The 19069-nt window shown below is 35.0% G+C and overlaps 1 protein-coding gene across 1 annotated transcript in view; it reads right to left on the bottom strand.

The window, feature by feature from the left end:
- The window catches only part of LOC129266969 (uncharacterized), a 248295-nt gene that overhangs the window by 72543 nt on the left and 156683 nt on the right, over positions 1 to 19069 (bottom strand). The window contains exons 142-155 of the mRNA XM_064104176.1: positions 17846 to 17944; positions 13966 to 14070; positions 13103 to 13261; positions 12278 to 12424; positions 11702 to 11800; positions 10143 to 10241; positions 9318 to 9476; positions 7911 to 8048; positions 6815 to 6913; positions 6305 to 6463; positions 5586 to 5726; positions 4758 to 4856; positions 3721 to 3957; positions 1957 to 2094 (exon numbers count right to left, since the gene is read on the bottom strand). Coding sequence (XP_063960246.1) covers positions 1957 to 2094; positions 3721 to 3957; positions 4758 to 4856; positions 5586 to 5726; positions 6305 to 6463; positions 6815 to 6913; positions 7911 to 8048; positions 9318 to 9476; positions 10143 to 10241; positions 11702 to 11800; positions 12278 to 12424; positions 13103 to 13261; positions 13966 to 14070; positions 17846 to 17944 — 1878 coding nt within the window. The remainder of the gene's footprint in view (positions 1 to 1956; positions 2095 to 3720; positions 3958 to 4757; positions 4857 to 5585; positions 5727 to 6304; positions 6464 to 6814; positions 6914 to 7910; positions 8049 to 9317; positions 9477 to 10142; positions 10242 to 11701; positions 11801 to 12277; positions 12425 to 13102; positions 13262 to 13965; positions 14071 to 17845; positions 17945 to 19069) is intronic.

Here is a 19069-nt window from a genome sequence, read left to right on the forward strand (position 1 = left end):
ACTGAAAATCAATAAGGTGGTGTTTAGGTAGTGAAGATACAATATTTGGAATGACTAATAGAGACAACTTAGTTGAAAGATGAATTTATTAAAATAAACAATACTCAGTGTACATAATTTACAGAAACCTCTACACATGACTCAAATTCAATAAATTTGAGTTATCATTTTCTTCACATTTTCTTAACAGTAATTGTAATATCATTTTCAAAGTACACTTCAGAGTAAATGGAATTTGTTTAAATAGCATAAAATGGCAAGAAATATTAACAATGTACCACATAAATGCACATTAAATATACATCCAAAACTCAGTATTGTTAGACATGAGGGAAATACAAACTTACCATATTATAAATGTATTAACCAAAAGAAGAAATGGATTATTGATCATAGTAGAAAAATGAATCTGATAATTATACTTCACATGTTCATGTACATGTACAGATACACACCAAGTAAAAAATGACTAAATGAGGAAATTTTTTAAAGAATACAACAGGATCTTTGCAGACAAAATGCATGCAAACAGAAATATCATTTTTCATACATTTCTCACACAAAAAATATATTTCATAAATACCACAGTAAATTTATGTTTATACAGAGCATGGCACATATGTACAGGATCACCATTAAAAAAAACATTGTTTATCTAATAGGAGAAGACTGATGAAATGATGCTTTTAATTCATCTATAATTTTAAAGAAATTGCCATTCTAAACATTAACACTTTTTAAAATGGTATAAGTTGACACAAAAAAATATTATAGTTTCACTTTTGAAAAATGATCTCATTAACAACAAAAGGGGCAATAGGCATTACGGTCATTCATAGAAAAGTAATTTATTCTTCAAATGTTTATCCCAGAATTAAAAGAGGTATACTTTTCAGAAAGTTGGCTGTGAATAACTAGACTCTAATACAGCATAGATGAAGCAACAAATTCTAGCTCTTTTCAGTCTCTCTGAAAGAACTCATTATTTGATGAAAGGCAAATTTTCTTTGTACTGGTACAGTTTTCACTCAACACAACACATCACCTAGAAACTACTGTACAGTACTAAAAATATCTGGGACTGGAAAGCCTTATTTTCAAGCTGTGTATGGAGTTATACATCATCTTGATTCTCTTAACCGTAAGTTAAAATCCAATCATTGTAGAATCAAATTCTTACTTAAAACACACATTTGAATGCAAAATTTACTTTTGGTCAAAATTTTATCTGGGTTTTTGGCCGAACTCTGTTGTAACTTGCAGGAAAAACTTGGGGTATCACATTTAGCACCAGAATATATTTCAATTGTTCATAAAGTCATGTGAAATTTCATATACAGCTTGATAGAACAACCCATCGATATTATCATTCTTCCTACAGTATGTACCTCACTTTCTTCAATATTAAATAATTTACACAATAATAGGTCGCAGAGTAAGTTTGAAATCCAATGTTCGATGGAAAAAGAAAATGTGTTTGCCTATTACACCGTGCTATTCCATTGGTGTTTAACCCATTGAGAAGTGTTAACCCAGTGGTATTAAACCATTGTTCACCAATGCAATTCCAATGGTAATGAAAGTTGTGTTTTAACCCATTGAGTGGTGGCAACTAATTTTTTTTAAACCATTGTTTACCAAGGCAACATCAATCGAAACAAATGTTGGGTGTAAACCAATCGAGTACTATGCCCAAGAAAACTTGAGCTAAGATCCATGTTATTCAACAGTTACTGACCTTAGCATTTGAAATCTAACTATAAACTACAGTATTGCATTATTTTACATTAATGAAAGGTTGAAATAGAGAAATGGGTCATAAAGAGGAAAACCTTTCAAAAGAAAAGCAAAGTAAAACTGCTATTCAAAATCATTGAGGTTTTCCACAAATATAAATTCAAGAAGACAACTGTTCCAAATGGTACATGAATCGGAAATGAGGAAGAGGTTACTCACGTTGGACAGCAACATAGACACTGCCCTCTATAGGGCCAGCTAAACAAGTGTAGGTGCCCGTGTCTGTTTCCTGAAGGTTGCTTATTATGAGACGTGTCTCGCCAAGGGATGGACTCTCTACACGGATACGGGCTCTGTCTGTGGGGGTTGGAAAAACAATTACAAGAAGGTGACATTTGAGCTTTATTTACAAAGTCCATACCTATCATTTTAGATTAAAAACCACATCACTCATATAAAAATAACATTAAAAATATTGTGTTATCGTAAGATAGACCAAGATCATTCTAGTAAATTGGTATCACAAAGGAAGCACAGGTGATTGATAGCTCCCTTAGGTGTGATTCAAAATAACCTAATTATGAATTAATGCCATTTTTCCTTATCAAGTATCTGAAAGTATCCTGGAAAAGGAATCCCTGAAATAATGTTCACTTACCACATGAGATGACTAACTCCTGACAGTTGTTCCAGATAGGTGGTCCTACCAAGTAAGTATCACTGATTGTGCACATGTAACTTACCCCCCCCCCCCCCTCGGTGTCATTCCCTGAACTAAGTAGGGGAAGGCGGGGTAAGTTGTGACACTTTTTACATTGTGCATGTTAGAATTGATATGACTAGTAATATTGTGGAGATAAGTACCTTGCCTTTAAATTTTATTCTTGGGAAATATTTTCACCTATATAAAACTTTCTATCCCCACACTGGAAATCGTTGTGACCTTTGAAAAAACTGATGTCAAATGGCTCAACTTGCCCCATCTGTGGGGTAAGTTGTGCCACCGTCTGGGGTAAATTGAGCCACAAAAACTATGTGCAAAATGTATGCGGGAGAACCAGGATGTCAATTTTTCATTTAAAGTATATTCACTTGCTAATTCTCTATAAATACCAACATCTTCTAAAACTGTCATGTGAATTTGCTCCTTTCTGCCTGCATATCAATGGCTTTTTATGTTTTTAAATTTTTTATTATATATTAATATAAGAGTTACCATGGCTCAACTTGCCCCATGTTGGTTGGCTTAAATTAGCCCCGTCCGAACTTTTTGTGATATTTTCACATCCACACATTTCTTATGCATCCATCATGTAAAAGACTATGACAAGAGCGAGAATCCATACCTGGACTAACAATATTGTTCTTATTTCTAAAATATATTTAAAGACGTTTGTGGGTAAAAAGCACTTATCTATTTCACACCCTTTTTTACTTTTTCGGCTGAAATTTGTACTTTTCCCTCTAAAATTATTTTTTTTGTTTCAAAGTTGAAAACGATGTGGTGGGGTTGAGGGTTATGCAATGGGTCATCAATAAATGACACCACCACAATGTCTGACTCATTCATTATTAGCCTGGGGGTGGTGGCTCAACTTGCCCCGATGCTCAACTTACCCCGCCTTCCCCTACTAGTATCATGCCTAAAAGAATGTGCCCTACCATATAAAGCACAGCACACAAAATACAATAAGGCTTCAGGATCTGGCTAAAACTAATCACATCAAAGGAACATCAATAGTACCTTTCTCCTGAGGGCTAAAGGCCTGAGAGAGAATGGTACTATTGATGTTCCTGAGTGTGAATGGTTTTAGCCTGTTATGAGAATAAGCCATTGCATAATTGTTTTATATCCCTTCCAGCTGTATCATAATAATGAAAAAAAGTTGATTTTGACAAATTTAATCAAACTTTTCAGACTTCCTGCAAGCTAGCTTGGCAGGCAGCCTGAGCTGGTGAGATGCTCACAATGGCTTCACTTACCATATGCGATGTCCTCTCCCTGAAGGTTCCTCCAGACAGGTGGTTCTACCAGGTTGGTATCATTGACCGAGCAAAGGTAACTGATGGTTCCTCCTAGGCGTGGATCCGAATCCTGGCTTGGGACAATGTTGATGCTGACCGGTAGAAGGACTTGGCAGTGGCCTCCCACGTAACCTGCTTGGCAATGACAGGACCCCTCCCGACAGATACCTCCATTGATACATACTGGGAAACATCCTGTTAGAAAGAAATAACTGACTGTTCAAGGTCTTTGTGTCATTGACAAATGACCTATAATCTAAACTGTTCTGCTCCACCTTCTCTTTCCTCATCATGCTCCCCTTTCTTTTACTTCTTTCTTCTCCTCCTTCTTCTTCTTCTTCTTATCCTCCTCCTCCTTATTCCTCTTCTTCTTCTTCATCTTCTTTTTCTTCTCCTTCTTCTTCTTCTTCTCCTCCTAAGTATTCTTCTTCTTCATCTCTTTATCTTCATTAATATATCTCATTATTACCATTTTTATTTCCCTGTATTATCAGGAATATGATTCTCATTATCATCTCAATTGCCATCATCATCACCAATATCAGTTTAATAATGAATATACTATGATCATTATTATTGATTAAAAAGTTTGATATCATCAACTGATTTAACAGCATCTTCATCATTATCACAACCATAATCATCGTAATCACTCTCATCTCAATGATGATAATAATGATGATGATGGTGAAGGCAAAGGTGATGAGATGATCTCATCACCTTTATCTTCATCATCACCATCATTATCATCATCATCATCATCATCACCACCACCACCAGCACCACCATCACTACTATCAGCATCATCACAACAATCAACATCACCATCATTATCATCATCATCATCTGACATCTTCACCACCACCACCACCATCATCATCATCATCATCACCACCATCATCAGCATCATCACCACAATCACCACCAACATCATCATTATCACCATCCATATCCTCCTCATCAACATATCATTTTTATATGAAGGGATATGTTACCTCTGAGTTCACAGTGTCCACCAATGAATCCATCCGCACAGTCACAGACTCCATTGTTACATGTTCCTCCATTGCTACAGGGTGGATCGCATGATCGCTCTGAAGAACACAAGAGTATCAATTAATCTATGCGTTTCAAAATACATGTGCAAAAGTGTTTCGCCATTAGTATGATGTCACTCCTTCATGTTGATCCTGAGAGAATTATCACAAATCGTGTCCTATACCTACGATAAAAGTAGTCCACCCTCAAGAGCAAGGGGGTCTCTCATGACAATGAATATTTATGGTGTATGAATTATGAAACACACAAATTTAATACTATCACAAGCAGTGTCACCATGGTTAGGTAGCATCCTAAGTATAGACAAATCTGAAGAATGATTTTTAAAAATCACTTTCGTAGGAAATAAACGATCCATGGCACACACGTGTAAAATTTCTAAAAGTCTGGTAAATGCAGGTAAAATTTACAATCAAGCTGTAGGTCCTCCATGAGTTGCCTTATAAAAATGTTGATAGTGGAAAAGCATAGGAACCACAGGAAGGGGTGAAAGTTTGTCCTTAGGGTGGAAGGAACGTAGATATCTTTAGAAGACAGAGGAATGAAAGGATCATGAGCAGTTCTAAAAGGCTGGGAATTTAGGGCTGTTGAGCAGCATGAACAGAAAGCCTGTTAAAATGAAGCTTGACGGGCATAAATTTCAAAATGAATTTCTCAATACTTTTGAAGTACAGAAGAGCAAATTGATTGTATTTCCAATACAATAGACTCATTTACATCCTTGAAAGTATATGTACATGTATATAATTAATATTTGAACATACCTGCCAAGACTATCGTGAAGGTGGTTGTCAGAGGGCCTCCGTTGCAACGGTAGATACCCATGTCATTGTTGGTAAAGTTATGGATGATCAACTTGGTCTCGTAGTCTGACAGACGTTGGGTGTAAACTCGGTGGTCGCGAACTGAAACATTAGATATCATAGAATAATTAAGTTGATTTTTGTTTGCCCATCCCAGTGAACCAACAGAATCATACTTCAAAAGAAAATTCTTAATAGATTCCATTTCTGCGTTCACTAGCAATTTCTATCAGTATTAATTTACTCAATCCAAGTTTACATGAATTTATATTCAACTATTTGCAGAGAGTAGTAATGCAATGGATATTTTAAAATCAATATCAATATAAGTTTATCTTAACACGATATTCATTTACCCTTGCACTGAATAAAAATGTCATAATAAAAATGTCATTATAAAAATGTATATCACATAGCTTTTTGTTATGTTTATGCTGATTCATATTTGCATTGGACACTTAGCAAAATCAACAATTGGTTGACGTGACTGAATTCCTGGCAAGATTAGTCTGTCAAATGCACTGAGCACTAACAGGCAGTTCAAGCTAAATCCAGAGTAATAATATTAATGCGTCTCAGAATAGACTATTTGTTTATACATAGTGCTGTATAAATGCATATTGTCACCACTGACTTTACTATCAATTATCACGTATTGTGGGGTACAGAACCGAACTTACTTGAAGGATTCGACGAGATGACCTTGCCAGTGGGGTTCCTCCAGAATGGATACCTTGGGGCATTGGCTCCACTGGTCCTGCACAAGAACTCTATGTCCTCACCGACCATAGGACTCTTCTCAATACTTGGGATGATGACAATAGAGGACTGGAAACCAACTATAAAATGGAGAGAAGATATCATGAATATTCATAAACTCAAAGTTAAATGCATATGTATATATGCAAGAACTCAATGTCCTAAGCGACCATAGGGTCCTTCTAAATTCTTGGGATGGTCACAATGGAGGATTGGAAACCAACTAGAAACAAATAAAAGGCAAAATTTAAATCAGACACAACTTGCTTTTCAACCAATGAAAACTGTGCATTCGAGAATTGCACTTGAATTCTTGCATCACATTGACACATTACTCTTTCTGCAACGGGCCACTGGTCTTACAAACCCATACAATGTTCTTATTAACCATGGGATCTGAGGATAAGAATTCACTCGAAGAAGTAACTTACTTCCAATCTGGCAGAATGAACCTTGGTAGCCTTCAGGACAGGAGCAGACGCCATCCATACAGGTTCCTCCATTAGCACAGTTCAGAGGGCAAGGTCGTTCTGTAGGACACATGAATTAACATTGACATTAGAATGACAAGGTTGTTCTGTAGGACACATGAATGAAAATTGACAATAGAATGACAAGGACATTCTGAAGGACACATGATTCAATGTTCAAAGTCTATTTCCACATTTCCATACAAACAGGAAAAATAAGAAGTTGCAACATGCATATATAAAATTGACTTGCTCTTTAAAACAATACAACACCCATAATCTTGTCATTCATTTTAAAATCCCATGTATTATATTCTATTGTTTATGTGCAGCCAAGCTGGTTTTCAAAGCTCGTAAGCACGATCATGTTACTCCTCTGTTAAGAGAGTTGCATTGGCTTTCAGTGAAGCAACGTATTGTCTTCAAGATTATGACCATTGTTTTCAATATTATCCATGATGAAGCTCCACACTACATGGACTCTCTCATCCGCCCACATCAGTCAGAACGCTCTAGTACAGACATTACTTGACTCCATGTTCCACGGACAAATACCAAAGCTGGTGACAACGCTTTTCAGACATTTGCCCCAAGAACCTGGAATGACCTTTCAAGATATATGCGACTTTTTCCTTCTTTGGAAGTATTTAAGAATCATCTAAAAACTCTGCTTTTTAATCAATAATCTTTACATGTATTAGTCAAGAGCGCTATATTAATTAACATATTATTATTATGTTTGAATGGCCTAGTTTGATTTAAAATTGTTCTATCCTTCTTGGCTACTGCACGTTAATCCTACTTAGTCTTACATCAGTTGTACTAACCACTTGGTATAAGTGCCATTTAGCCCATTCGTTACTTTGTCCAATTTCATCTCATGACCAATCGCAGTGACATGGTATTCATGATTCCAATCTCTTACCACAGAGATAAGGATAGCAAGTCTTGCAAAGTATTATGAAGTGAGTCTAAATATAATGAGGTATGTGCAGGTTATTCATATATTACTCTGGCTAAATTTCACTGTATGAACAGCATATCGTATCACAGGTACCTTCAATACTGATAAACACGGTGCTGTTCAGAGGGCCAGTAGCACAGGTGAAGTAACCAGCATCTCCCTCTGCCAGAGGTCTGATGTAAAGCCGGGTAGCGGTGGAGTTTACAGCGAAGGTGAATATACGATCCACACCTAGATCAAATAAGTTATTAGTGATTTCACAGTTTAACATTCAGGAACAAAGTTGAATGCATGATTTCAACTTTGAATTTAAATTCCCTTCACTTACATCTGTATACAGGAACATGAATGTTAAATTGATAAAGTAGTTACCTTATGAGAAGCCAAAGAAAGACTAAAAAATTAATGGAGTGTACATGTATATGGGAGATCAGTTAATGTAAACATTTTGTGCCTTGTCTCCAATTGTCTACATATTAGCAACAAGGCAACTAATTCACAATTTACTAAATATGACAAATTTCTTAACGAACATTCATGACATAATTTAACACATAAACGCTGTCTTTTACATTTTTGGCCACTCGGCCTACAGAAAAGAAAAGTGGTCTCCATAGCAAAAGAGAGATACTACAATCGCAATGGAAATACATTTATTTTGTTACTTAGGTTTTTTAGTCATGCACCACTTCTAAAAAGCAGCCTTTGTAGAGAGAGTACAACTCAAAGAAATGTGTTTGCAATAGGCATTACTGATTCATATTTATTTATATTATTTTTTCTTTCTTGGGAACCTAGTAACAGGGTATTCCCTAAACCTGCTTGTAAGAAACAAAGTACATCACTTGGAATTTAGTTTGGATACATTACAGCAAGCTTTCTTATTTTCAAAATAAACTCTTGTTTTAAGGAAACATAAAATTTGAATGTAAGTAAACAAGCCTGTTAAGTCCGTTTGGTTCTTATCTAAAAGTTTGTAAAAATTCCTGTAACTGATCAATACTTACTGGTAATTTTGAGAAAATTAAATAATATATAAGAAAATGTTACAAAAATGAGAGGCAAATCAGTATTATGGAAAACAAAACACATAAATTTGATAAAAAATTTGTAAATTTCGAAAGAATTCTTGTCATTTTGTAATAAGATTTCCGGACCTTTATATGTATTTCTGTTTAATGTAAACATATTTTCATGATGAATGTGCAGTGTGTTTCGGGTGAGAGGTGATCAATTATTGTTGGAGTGGCCTTGTTCGGTGCTCATTTGTTCTTTGCTGCTGCAAGTGTCGGCGGCGGAACGGATGGGTGTAGGACATGGCCACTCTAGTATCGGTTGCCTTTTGCTTGAAACGCCCTGTAGGCCTATACTTTGTACAAAATTATGCTATGTGTGTATGATATGTTATTTCATTTATATCATTGTTAAAATGTTAATGCAAATATATGCCCTATCGGAGGGAAATAAAAAAAGCTTTAAAAAAAAAAAAAAAATACTTACTGGTCTGTCTGATGCCAACAGCCCTACCCCTGGGATCTTTCCAGTGGGGGTTCTCTGGGGCAAACGTTCCTTGAGTGAGGCACAGGAAGGCAATGTTCTCTCCGGTATAGAAGACTTGACCTTCCTCTGGGTGGATCGCTATGGAGATGGGCTCCACAACTTAAAAAGAGAAAAGTTTTTATGATTTTATGAAAATGAGATTGGATTAACATTAAAAAAGTTACAAAAAAATTAAAATCTCTTGGGCACATAGACGATATACATCTAGGCAATTACATACATTAGAGTAATAACAACCTTTTTGTACGTCTTACCCCCCCCCCCCACACACCCTCAATTTTCAATTTGCAAGCATTGACAGCATAACATGTATTCATAAGAAGCATCAATGGAAAGGGTGGTGCCAAGCATCATCGCAAAGTTCTACGAGACAACATCCAAGGACCATTCATATCAAGAAGGTCTCACTAATACTTCATGAAATTGCCAGTGGATTACAAAGGGTTGTGGGTTCGAATGCCAGCCTTGGTGTAATTTCTATCAGCAAGGAATTGATCCACAACGTGCTTCACTTAACACAGGTGAGGTAAATGGCACTGGAAGGAAGTAATTCCTAAAAAGCTCTAAGCCCCCAAATCGGTCGCCTAGCTTAGCAGAGGTAATATAGGAGCATCTTGAGCACCTAACAAGATGAATATGTACTGCACAAATACCCTATATTATCAACATTATCATTATTATGATTATCATCATTCTTATTATTATCAATATATATTCAGCATGAATTCTTATGGTTTCTGAATATGAAAGATGACGAGTACTTACCCTGATACTGGCAAGCTGATCCATTGAACCCCCTTGGGCACCTACATTCTCCTTCTATACATTCACCGCCATTCTCACACATTGGTTGACATTCAGGAACTGGAACATGAACACACAAAGCAACTTTGTCTTCATCAAAGTTATTCAAGTCATTCATCAGATAATCTTCAAGATTTTTTGCTCGCTTTTGATTGTATTCATGGACTAGCATCCATTATGGTCTTTCTTTTTTCAATTACTACAGACCATTAGGTCTTTATGCTCATCAACATCTGGTTACCATGTCATTTTAAAAGCTCCAAAAACATGGGGGGTGAGATCCTTTGCTCATGCATGACCAACATTAAGGGATAGCCTTCCTGAAGACATAAACAAATTGTTACTCTGTTGTAGGCTAGGACAGCCCTGGGCCAGGCACTTTGAGCTAAGCTATCACAACGCAGAGCAATACGATGGAGGCATGAAATATCCAAACTTCACAACCCAGTGAACTTTGATGTTAACCAGCATTAAGTTGAATGCATTGATAACATATTTAGCTAAAATATATTTGAATTTCCTAATATTCATTTGATGATAATACAAATTTATAGATAGCAGAAACTATTCAACAAAGTATATAGTCTATTGTATCCCTTTTATGAACATTCATGAGTATTCTAGATAAACAATTGGTCAATTCGTGATCATGTGATAAAGTATAATTTCAATTGGAAAAACATCACTGCAAATTAGCTCCTTATAGTTTTCTTCCAGCTCCGTATATTTTTCGATATACTTTCATGGGCAGAAATGCGCATGCTTATGCTTGATATGTTCTCACAAGGTTGAACTGCGCATGCTCCCTGACTTGACCGAATCATCGATCCAGATCCCGCTCAAATTATTTACCGACAATCTAAAAAGTCAGTGTTGAATTGGGTCTAGATTATCATGCAGGAAATATAATTCCATGACGGCCATTCATACAGGACACCTGAATTGACGGTAAATTTGCAAACTCAAAAGGAGTGTCAAAGTCCAATACGAGAGTCTTAAAAATTAGTTAGCTTACGCGCTTACAAAATTATCTTGAGACTGAGTGCAACTGCAGCAGCGCAGCGCAGTGTACCCCCCATTAATTGCAGTCGGATAGAAGCCGCGAGCAGCCTAACAATGGACTGGCTAGCATTAGCTCGACAGGACTAAGACTAGCTAGGACTAACTTAGGTCCGGCAACGTTAGAATTGGTCTAACGTAGATTGGTTGCAAATCAGCAAGGACTAGGTCTACAAGTTAAAGAGGGATATGAAAGAAATATATCAGGTGTTTCTTTTGAAAGCATAGTGGAAATTATTAATCCTCGGTTAGACTGGCAATGTAACTATTTTTCCCTCGCGAACAGGAAATATAGTGATTTCCAGTACAACCTCGGGGAATAAATAATTCCCACTCTAATTTCTCAAAGCCTGATATATTTGTATACTATGCTATAGAAGTCTCCCGATACGCTTAATTTGAATGTAACAGTTTAAGAAATGTTCGCACAAAGAAATACAATTCAAAAGAATACAACCTACCCAGCTCGTCACAGGCTTCACCGGTGTATCCTTCCAGACAAAGACAGATACCTTCTATGCAGCGCCCTCCATTGACACAACGTGGGATACATGGATAGGCTGAAAAATAAAGAAACAAATGAGAAGCATATTTAATGACACGCAACTTACCAAGTAGGTACATGAAGTATCCCGGTCATATAGTATGGGACAGTAACTTGGTATCTTTGCCATCGACATTAAATTCTCTGGAAACCTGGATTTTTAATTGGTGGTCGACTCCAGTTACCATGGTAGTTGTTTAAGCCAAAGTTATTTTAATGTTTTATGCAATGTTGCAAAGGAGTTTCAGAATTAATATTGATGAAAAAACAAAAAAGTTGTAGAAAAGAAATAATAGAAAAAGGGGAAGAAAAAGAAGTAGACAGAAGAAGAAACCATCAATACTTGATACTTTCACAATGTTAATTATACTTAAGAGAGATTAAACCTAAGACCACCGGAAGAAGAAGAAAAGAAGGAGGAAGATAAAGGGAAGGTAATGAAGGGAAGAGGACATGACAAAATTTGAAGTAAGAGAGCATCAACAAAACTTACTGTTGTTGTAGATGGTGAGTGAGATAGACTGTTGGAGTGGTCCAGCATTACAGGTATACCTAGCACTGTCCTGTACACTGACATTCATGATCTTCAGTTGGGTGATGAAGGCTGACTTCCTGGAAGTGAAGATGTGGTTTCCTTCTCCTAAAGATGGTATAAAATTTGATCACTTAGGTTAATCTTTTAACTTTATGATCATCTATTTTTTTACAATTAGCATTGATCACATCACTTTGGGTTACATTATAATCTGTTTTCATGAATATTTCAGGGAGAATTAATAAATATCATGAGGTATTCAAGAGGATTAGTAATAAAAGAAATTACAGAGAACAATAGTTAATATCACTACCATAATGACCCTCATCAGCATCAATATTATGAACATGCAGGGTCATCATTCATTAATGTCGTCTATAACTCCATCCTCATTATCATCAATATGGAAAATACAATATTGCTGGAAGTAGCATAATCCCCTTAATTGCCATAATGCATATACAGGTAATTGTTGTCTTCAACATTATAAGGAGCATTGTTTTTTTCATTACAACCTTCATCAGCGTAACCACCACCATTACCATTACCCTCAATGTCATCATTACCAATATCATTATCATCTTCACCATGACTATCATCCTAACCATCATCATTGCCATCACCATCACCACCAATACCAACAACACTATCATCATCATCATCACCATCATCATCACCATCATCACCATCATCATCATCACCAACAACATCATCGTCCCCACCATCATCATCAATATAACCAACATCATAATCATCACATTCATCATCACCACCACCACTTACCAAAAACTGGCGACTGGATATACTGGTAGTCTCCTTTCCGCCATCTTGGATTGAGAGGAGCATCCGGTCCGTTGGTGATGCATAAGAAGCTCACATTCCCACCCTCAGTGTAGTCATTATCTGGATCAAGCTCGATTCGAAGGTTGGCATCGATGCTCACTGATAGCAGCATCAACGATTTCAGAGAATTTGGCAGATATGTTTATTGAGTTTGCTTATTTTGTTCATTGGATGAGTATTTTTATTTTGTTTTCTGAAACATTAAATTCAGCTATTTAACTATGATAGTACCTCAATCTTTATTCTTATTTCAATCAAGTAATAACATTTTCAGGATAATTAAAAACCTAAGGTATCCTAGCTTTTCTACAGGTACACACTAAGGTTTGCATCCTACCTGATCACAAACAACCACCTGGGTGGAGAGTGGCAGATGTGGATTAGAGTCTTGCCAAAGGACATGAGAACCAGGACTGAGAGCCAAGATACAGAACCACAACACCATTAAATCTCCTTGAAATACAATGCTACAAGCCTGATAGTGGCTCAAGTCATGGTCAGTGTGGACTGCGACCACTCTGTATCACTGCTACAACCTTGTCGCTATGGGACTATTATTTGTCTACAACACCTACAGTATGGTTATCTCTCGTATGTCAGATTTCCAGATTAAAGAGATATACATGTATGACAAATTAAATATTTGCCCATCAATCTAGCATATCTTTCATGACTTGGGGCTTTGTGTATTAAAAAAGTTATGACAAACAACAATTTAATAATCACTTCTTCGTCAAAGGTTTAATAATAACTATTTAAGGGTTGAACATAAATATTCATTTATTACCAGATTGATATCTTACCAGTGAATTGACAAAGTTCTCCAGTGAAATCAGGCTTACAGAAGCACCTGTGCTCAAGGCAGGTTCCTCCATTGTAGCAGGCCTGCATGCTGTGACATCCTGGTACTGTAAACAAAAAAGACAAATAGCATTCATCATGTAGTCCCATCATATCATAATCATGTTCTCCTATGATCCTCAAATTAAAGCAACAAAAAAATTGAGGGCATGTCCTACTTGCATGAAATAAACACACTGAAAGCATTTAGTAAATCAGATCAAAATCACCTTAGATTTGTGATGAGCTTGTTCCTATTTCATTGAAAAGGCATTATTTAAAAAAAAATTACACATGCATTTGTGCCCTTATTGTGATATCACCAATTCGCATTTAATCCTGAGAGATTGGTCAACCAGTGGATTCAACAATATGCATTATTCACAGTGTTCTACCTGCATTGATATCAAGTTACTGAGGGCATTTTAGTTAATACCATCATGATCCTCTTAGATGTGTCATAAGCTTTTTCTTTTCTTATGGAGAAGCGTAATTTTAAAAAAATATGAGGTCACTAACAATTTGTGCATTTTATCATACATGCATGGAAATTTCACATTCATGGTGGCATCACTCCTTTGCATTAAAGTCATTATTTCATCCATGTTCTTCAACTTGATGTGAATTCATTTTAAGCATTGACCGAGTGCAAACTAGAAAATGGTGTATACTACTTTTCATGGTGTAAAAACAATGGTACATAACACTATGAAAAACAAAGTGGTTGACATTTAAAACAAAAGAAAGAAGTCTTGCTACTTACCTTCAAGATATATAGTACATATCATTTACGAAAATTAATGTAGCGACATTTCAGCATGATCATATAATTCAAACATCATAAAAATATTGTGAAGTTAATCTTTAATTCTTGCTTTTGATCATTGGTCAATTTTGTCAAATAAATATTGTAAAAAATTGGATAGAATGCATGAACAATGATAAAAACTAACTAATATGAAATGATAAGAGTGACACAGAATTCGCTGTGAGCAAAACAGAGTTGTACATTCAGGTAGGCATCAACAAAATTGGTGCTGGTACTTTCTGGCCAACAAGAGAATTTGGAGGGGCACTAAGCTTTGCATTACATGAACATTCCAGCACTACTGATACTCTCAATAAATATAGCAAAAAAGGTCATGCCAGCTGCTTCACAGGAAAGTATATTATAAAGCCATGCAATCTATAGAAACACATTCAAACAAGTTTGTATAGTCTTCTTCAAAGCAGCATTTTAGAAATTATGCAATAAAAAAGTGTTGTTAATAAGAAATTAGACAGTTAAGAAGACATATGATTCAGATTGTGAGAAGAAACTGCCTAGAAAATAAATCCAACTTCATCGTCACTATTGTCTGTTGATGAAATTCATACATGGATATCTGATTTGATTTCTCAATCTTTGACATGGAGTTGAATAGTTGTATCTCTATAAAACTTCAAGAATTGCAGGCAGTGAATGGTGGATTATATAGTAATCTGTACCACATATTGGAAAAGCTATTAACCCATTGCCCACTGGAACCAGATTATCTCTGTACAAGGGCTATGGGAATTACAGAATTCAGTAGTCAACAGGTTAAGATTCAGAATCCCAGATATAATTGAAATCATGTGATTGATTTTTATTTTTTATTTGAAATGATAAGATAATAAGAAAACACAATAAATGGCAAAAAACAAAAGTAGATGGAAAACACCGTTCTTCAAAATCTAGACAAGACTATTCACCACCTACAAAGTAAGTAGTGTAGCATTTAATGAAACAAATAGTAAATTATTTTCACTGATAACTGTTACAAGCAATTGAATACTTGTATGTGATTAGCTCAGTGCAAATTTATGAGTGAAAATCATTATTTGTTTTATGAAGCAATACCCTGGCTTACTATTAACCGAATGATGTGTATACAACTTTCCTACAATTTAAATTAATCCGTATTTACTCTACAAAATGGCAACAAAATGTTTAGCATATATCACTCAGTTACAATGTTGAAAAAATCAAATATGGAGAAAACAGAAGCCAAAATGATCAATTATACAAGATCTTATTACAAAGTTGCCAATTTGCATTGTAAAAAAGTAATTTTATTGTTCTCATCACATTGCCAATCGCTTCATGAAACACTTTGCAGTTTTTTGCAAGTATACATACAGTAGCCTGCAGTCAGAGCACTAGAATAAATAGATAACACACATAAATATGAAGTGCAGAATTATTTTAATCACAAGTACTTGTGGATTTTTTTATTTTATTGCATTTTTGGGTTCAGCATACAAATGCTGCATTGTTAAAACTTGCGAATTTTCAAATTTTTAACTTTGATGCAATTGTGGGTCCATTGAGCGCTTAATTGTCATCATGCAGCGTGTGTACAGTACATCCTTGAAAAAGGAAACCCCCCTTTCATAAAACATTAAATTTTGTCAATCTGCAAACATATTTTTAATACAAATCTGATGCTAATAATAAGACAGAAATTTTATCCTTAATTTGAAAGCAAATTAATTGTTCATGCATGGCAGATTATAAACAATAAAAACTGAAGCTGTTTGTCTGAATTATGTAGAAATTCATCATTAAATGTATTCCTCTGCCATGTTGTAAGAAGGAACATAACAAAAAAATAAAAATAAGTGCCAATGAAAAATAGGTCTCATAATCAATTAATCAGTACAACTTGATTTGTCACTGAAATACCAAATTCTTGCCCATCTATGCATATAATTGTTTATACCATATCGGATAACAAATTTAGAAGAAAAACTGAGTATTTTGGAGGTTTACATGATATATTGCAAATCATTTTTCAAAGTTAAAGAAACAATAATAATTTGTTCTCCTCTTTTTCTTTAGGATGCACTGTAAAAATGGAAATGTTTATATGCCTTAAAAACTTTAAATTTCATATAAAGCTCAAAATTCACATGGAAAACTATCATTGTATAAATAATGGAAAGTTTCTTTCAATAGAATACATTGTATATCAAATATATTACTTTTACATGTACATGTAATTCACATGAAATCTATACTTGATGCAACTATAAAATGTAAAATGCCATTCATATAATAAAGTAGGATGATTGAGTAGAAATTTATATACTGATGGCATGAGCATGGTACATAAATGTATGTAAATGTGCATGTGTGGTGAAAATGGTGTATGAATACATGAAATACTTGCCACGGACCAGAGCCCAAGGGGCCTGTTTCACGAACAACTTCAAGTTTGCCATTATGGTAACTGAACTCAGCAGCCAATCCACATCGAGATTTCAATAGCATTATGGCAAAGTTATTATAATTGCAAGTCTTTGTGAAACAGAGCCCTACAGGTGGCATATTCGAGTGAAATGACACTAAACTATGGCAAGCCAATCACACTACCTTATTTGCTACATGTATTTATAGCAGACGTATTGTTTATGTTTTTATTTTAATTAAGACATCTTATGTTGTGTACTCTATAATTTCAAAGTATGCTTATTTCTATTCTATGAAAATTTGTAATAAATCATTTATATTCTATTAATTTCCTTCAAATTAGATGATAAACTAGAGAAAGGGTAAATTTCATAGATCTATGAAAAAGATATGATTTCAAGCAGTAACATGAATGGCCTGCCATAGCATGGTCAAATTACCACGTCGATCCTACACACTGTGACAACATTCCGTTTTTTGTTCCTTGATCAAAATTTTAATTGGCAACATTACACATATACTTCCTAATGAGCTATGATAATCGGTTCTCGATAGTGCTAATGGAAGGCAGGGGGAGGGGATGATTTCATTCCGATTTGGTATAGAGGATATAACATTTGTTTTTATACCTTGCTGACTGCACGTCTCCCCTGTATGAGACTCGGGGCATTCACAACGACCCCCCTGGCAGACACCTCCATTCATACATGGGGGTGAGCAGTGTAAAGCTGTCAGAGGGACAGAGACAAGGCATCCATAGAAAGAAAACAGATAGAGATCAAATAATATGTACATCACATAGAAAGAGGAAAGAAATGAATCAAATGTTAAAAATGTTAGCACAGAAATACACAGCAAAGGAAAATGTGTTCACAACAAAATAAATTACAAAGAAACGGATTTGATAAATTTGTTAAATCATCCAAGGGACAACAAGCAAGAGTTGAACAAGAGAAAGATAATGAAGTTAATTAACTGAAACGTGATTTCACAATCTGTGTTGTAATTATTTCGAAATTGAAAAGTAAATGACTTCACTTTTGAAAACATCAAATGAAAATAACTGCTTGAAATTCAGATAAGAAAGTTATTTGAACAGAAATCATGAAAAGAACCTAAAACAAGAATTAAAACATTATGAATGGTCTATCAAAAATAGTTAGAAACATATACTACAAAGCCTAATATATAGACATTACACAAAGATTAAAAATAGAAGAAACATGTGTATACAAACGTAACAAAACATCTTAGCAACTACAACAAATATGTATTAATCAGAAAAGGAGAGGCTAAAATATAATCAAATAAAAAAATAAATTTTCATCATGAGGAAAAAAACCAAAGGTAATTACAAGAAATTAGCTACTTCTAGGTATATTTTTCATTATCTTCGACCTATGTCTAAACTAAGACAAAAAGATAAAGCTAGAAGTTCAAAGCATTTTCACTTTTTATCTACATTTGTACATACATGTACAACTCAAACTAGTAGATACTAACAAGTGTTATAAAGAAGGATGAATATGTGTTTCTTGTCAGCATGTTCTTAGAGGGCATATCTACATTAACTCAGTGTGTCATGTTTTCCTGTTATCACTGATATGGCACAACCCTCAGATCTTTTTTTGGTACTAAACGGCTTTGCAAGGTTACCCTCAAAATTAAAATCCAGAATTAATATTTTCCTATTTGAAAAAAATAATGCACTATTTAGTTGTTTGCATGTGAAGACACGCACGCTCCTCTCTTTACTTAAAACAATTTATTTATGATGTCAGACTATTGCAGCCTATAATGAGATTATCCATGTACAAAGCCTACAGGAATGATATGATCAACTAGTCAACAGG

Source organism: Lytechinus pictus, chromosome 8 (assembly GCF_037042905.1).
Source record: "Lytechinus pictus isolate F3 Inbred chromosome 8, Lp3.0, whole genome shotgun sequence".
Taxonomy (NCBI): Eukaryota; Metazoa; Echinodermata; class Echinoidea; order Temnopleuroida; family Toxopneustidae; genus Lytechinus; species Lytechinus pictus.